Genomic DNA, 4762 nt, shown 5'->3' on the forward strand with positions numbered 1-4762 from the left:
CTTCAGTGTTTTTACTTTTTATTCCTACAAACCATGGGAGTGTTTATGAATCCTAAAGTCTAATGAGTGTTGGCTAGCTATTCCTGAGTATGGAATGAATGAAAGGTGAGAATAAGATTATTTAGTAATATATAACGTATTAAGTATTTTATTTATAATGTATTTTAAATAATGGACATAGCTGATCTAATTTATTTACTTATGTATATTTATAAATTTATCTTCTATTGGTTCAACAAATTCTTGTAAAGATTCTTAGCTTATTCAATCAACAAGCCTCATCTATTATTTTCATTCAATGTTTTATACAATCCTACTTGTTTTCTGATTAATCTCCAAGATGTATACATAAAAATAAAAGCTGAAATAAAAGAAATTTGTCAATTATGTTTTAATAATTAAATTCTTAATTTTAATTTTAAGTGTTAATAATTAAAAAATGGTTCATGTATTTATTGATTACTTTTTTGAAATATAAATTAAAATGATAAAGTTATAATATTTCACATGGCTCCATAGGATTGAATGCCCATTTCTCCATTAAAATAATTTATAAACTAAGAGTATAAATATGGTTATCAGATATAAAATACAATATATCCTTATTGACATAGATTACCCTAAAAACCTGATGCATTCCTTTTATTTTCCAGTTCTGGATGATTCTTCCCTTGCTTTGAAAACAAGTTTAATGGAATATTTTCCTCTTGTTATAATTTAATTTATAATGACATATACAAGACAATATTTTCTGTTATTTATTTGAATTCTTTGACTACTTATAATAGAGAAATTATGGTAATCCTATATCTTTTAAAACAATTAAGCTACCTGGTAGCTGCCCCCTAGAGATGTAAAAAAAAATTATTAATTTAATAAAAAAAAATTGATTTTCAAACAAATTAATACAAATACAAGTGATTGTAAGAGCTAATAAAACACTGCTATGGTTACATATAATTTTCTTAAAATTTTGGTTTCATTCGCCTTTCCCGTGCTGAAATGTGATAACCTGGATGAACATGGCTTACATCCTAGTTTTAGTACGCCCTTGATTGGTACTGTGGTCTGTGAAACACCTTGGCCTTCTTTGCTAGTCTCTTCCACTCAGATCAATGTTTTCTATCTCTTAACTTCTTGGAACTTGAGGTCAGTCTGATAACCTACATAAACTGAATGCTGCAATTACCCGTTCCTTTTTCTCATCCTTCCTTCAATCTGCTTTGGGACTATTTTTATATTTATGCAGTATACATGACGCAACCATTGTATTCTTTCCTGTTTGATTTAAGGTACTAAATCTGGTTCTTTATGCAGGTCCAAAAGTTCAATGTTTGTTATATATTGGAAGAGATTCATTTCTTGTTTGGACTGTATATCGCTGCTTTGTTTGAATTGTATCACATTTGACAGAAAAAAAGTTTTTTGCTTTGTATTTGAGGTATTCCATAGATTGTACAATAAACTAGAGTTAATTTATAACAACTCTAATAGCTTTAGGATGACCTCAGTAAAGAAAGTAACTGCTGTCTATAGTACTATTTTTGGACTATGTCCAATTCCAAATAAAATCAAAACTGTTTTTTGTCAGATGTGCCATAATTCAAGAAGTGTTTCCTCAGAATCTATTTCATGTCTGTTTTAAGAAACCTATCTTGTTCCTAAGGGTGTTAAGGGCTAAGGGATGGGGGTAATAAGGGTGTAAAGGTGATGTAAGAAATGAGGTTTTTGGCCATAAAACATAGTAACTGAAATATTTTAATTTCAGTTTAATTCATAAAATTTTATGAATTGTAGTTTTGGCATCACCACCTTTTTAAAGGCTGATTTTGTAAATTGTTGAAAGAATATTTAGAAAATTTATTTTTTTAAGAGAATATATCTAGCAACTCCTGTTTGAATGTAAATTATTTTAAAATAGGTTTTCAGTTACCATGCTTTATGACAGAATGTTTCGATTAAAGAAAATGTTTTAAAATTGTCAATAGTCTCAGCCCTTTTTTTTTCTTTAAAGCTATTGAATTGTGAATGCCATAAAAATTCTTAGGTTCATTTTTAATTAATCAAAAGTATCATTTAAAAGGCCAAATAATAAATATAATTAGGCATTAGGACTTCAATGGGAGTCTTGGCCGAAAAAAAAAAAAAAAAAAATAAGAAAATAAGGTAAGGGTAAAAAGTAAAAATAAAAACCTTGTTTCTTCTTTATGTAAAATGTGAACCCCACATCCCATAGAGGTTTGAAATAAAAACAAAAATAAAATAAAATAATTTCAAAAATACTAAAATTAAAATAATACTATAAATCATAAAGGTAAACAGAACTTGTACAAAATTCAGGTATGATCATTGACATACCGAGGGAAGAAGGAGGGGGGGGATACTACACAGCAGAATCTTTTTTTGAAGGAGATGATCAGAACAAGAAGTAAAAAAATAGTTTTCAACTATTTATTGATTGCCTAATGTCATTGATTAATTAATTATTGATTGTTAATCAACAAATAGTTAAAAATTATTATAGTTCTTCTTGGCCTCAGCTCTGACCATCTCCTTCAAATCCCTATAAGGTCAATTATCTATATATAACAGATTCTTTTTTATAATTTATTTATTATAATGAATTTTTTTAACCAAAGAAAATGTTTTTGTTTTTAAGTTGAAAGTTACTGGATTATTTTTTTATTTAGGTGATCTATGGAACCCAAAAATAAAACCGTCTCATGCCCTAAATGTTCAAGATACACCACTTGGTATGTGAATGTTGTTATATTGGTGTTTACTTGAATGGTGGTATGCGTTAACAAAAAGTTCTGATTTTATTTGGTACTGGAAGTAATCCACCTACAGTACTGTAGACTGCGTGGTTTCTTTACCCAGGTCATATAGACTTTTCAAAAGCTATTAGAGTTGTTACAAATTATAAAACACAACTTTTTTTAAACAGATATGCCACAATTCAAGCAAAGCAGCGGTATTAATAACCCCCCAATAGATAATAAAATTATGCTGATATATGTAAAAAAACATCATTAGAGGATTTTGAATTAATCTATTTCAACAAATAAGATAACATTTTTTTCAGGAAACTGTTGAGTTATCATCGTCAGGTGCCAATTTATACCGGCCTCTGAATAATTTTATTTATATCCTTATATGTATTTTGGAATGACAAAAGTAAGTATAATCTAGCTAACCAAAAGAGAATTCTCAGAAATCCCTCGAGGACCGGTGTGGTGGAGGGGATGCGAAGGAGCTGCGAAGACGCCGCGGCAGAGGGGATCAGTTCGCGATGGATTGGTTCAGAGAAAGGGTGCCATCTCCCTGCTGGTCTAGGCACCGCACCATCCGGAGGCAGTCTTCCAGGAGGGCCGATCTTCTGCCCAGGCCTCCGGATTCCTACCAGCCCTTCGATGGTAAGTCCGACAGCAAGCAAGAGAAGTCATAAATGTTCAATTACAGTCAATAATCATGATTGTCTTAAGTTCACAACTATTCAATTTACGAAACTAGAAAAAACAATAGGCACACAATACGTTCATAATCCCTATTTATGTAAAAAGTAGTTGCTATATTAATTAAAACTATAATCTTAGATAGGTAAGAATTAAAAAAAATTAAAATAAATATTTTCCCACCCTACAAATTAAAAAAATCAAAAACTTTATAAATTTCGTTAATTGGAATTACTTATTAAATTTCAGTCTAAAACAAACATAAAATAAAAATGCAAGAAAATAACTGAATACTTGTGGATATTTAAAAGATTTTTAGTAGTCCGCGGGCCTCTTACAGCAACCGATCTTTGAAATAAAATTCACTGCTTCATTGTCTCACTTTTCTTTTAAATCACGATCAGGATATGGCTTAATGTAATCAGGCTTAATGTAAAGATATCGTCGAAGAAAATTCCATAAAATTTGTGAAACCATTCATATCTCAATGAATTACTCAGTTCATCGAAACTTAACTGAGACAGATTTTATAGCTGGCAGTGCTATGTACACTAGAGATATTAACCCGCGCTTCATGTAGCCCTCTATCTCATATGATCGATATTATTACTAGTAGAATAAAAAATTACCCAATTTTGGTAATTTTTTTAAATCAATGAAATAGCATGCTACACCTTTGTTTAGATGTTAGTGTTCATAATCGTGATATATGCTTTTACTAATTCCTACACCATTTGTAATGTGAGAAAACTAAAGTCCTTTCTGTTGTTGCACTGTCTAGTGCCATCTTCAGCTCCCTTACACATGAGATCCAGTTAATGAAAACGAATTAATAATGAACTTAGAAGTACGATTGATAAATTTAGAAATAATTTATGATTTTTACTAATTTTGCTTTTTAATGTTTATTAATTTTCACATAGTAAATAAGTTAATGATTTTGATTAAAGTTTTGTTGACAACCCAAAGTTGTTGAGAAAATAATTTGAAGGTGCCCTATCTCATAAAATGCCCTGGTCCCCACTAGTTTAAAAACGGCTCTGAAACATTTGTAAATAGAACTTAAAGCATTACAGCATTGACACTAATTATTCAAAAACAGACAAGATTGTTTATATAGATAACTGACTATGACCAGTTTATGGAGATGACTGAAGGTGTTTAGGGTGAAAGTAAAGAAAATATAACCTGACAAAACATTTGGCAGTAACACTCATGGGCGTAGGCAGGATTTCGTCAAGGAGGAAGCATGCCTAGGCTTATTACACTCACACATACGTACATACATACATTCAGATATATATATA

At 30.1% G+C, this 4762-nt stretch overlaps 1 protein-coding gene across 1 annotated transcript in view; it reads left to right on the top strand.

Moving 5' to 3' along the window:
* Positions 1 to 3264: 3264 nt before the first annotated feature.
* Tg (Transglutaminase) overlaps positions 3265 to 4762 on the top strand; it is a 67715-nt gene continuing 66217 nt past the window's right edge. The window contains exon 1 of the mRNA XM_014432899.3: positions 3265 to 3416. Within this exon, the coding sequence (XP_014288385.1) occupies positions 3293 to 3416 (124 nt within the window). The 5' untranslated portion in view covers positions 3265 to 3292. The remainder of the gene's footprint in view (positions 3417 to 4762) is intronic.

Source organism: Halyomorpha halys, unplaced genomic scaffold (assembly GCF_000696795.3).
Source record: "Halyomorpha halys isolate HHAL.00 unplaced genomic scaffold, Hhal_1.1 Scaffold1128.1, whole genome shotgun sequence".
Classification (NCBI taxonomy): domain Eukaryota; kingdom Metazoa; phylum Arthropoda; class Insecta; order Hemiptera; family Pentatomidae; genus Halyomorpha; species Halyomorpha halys.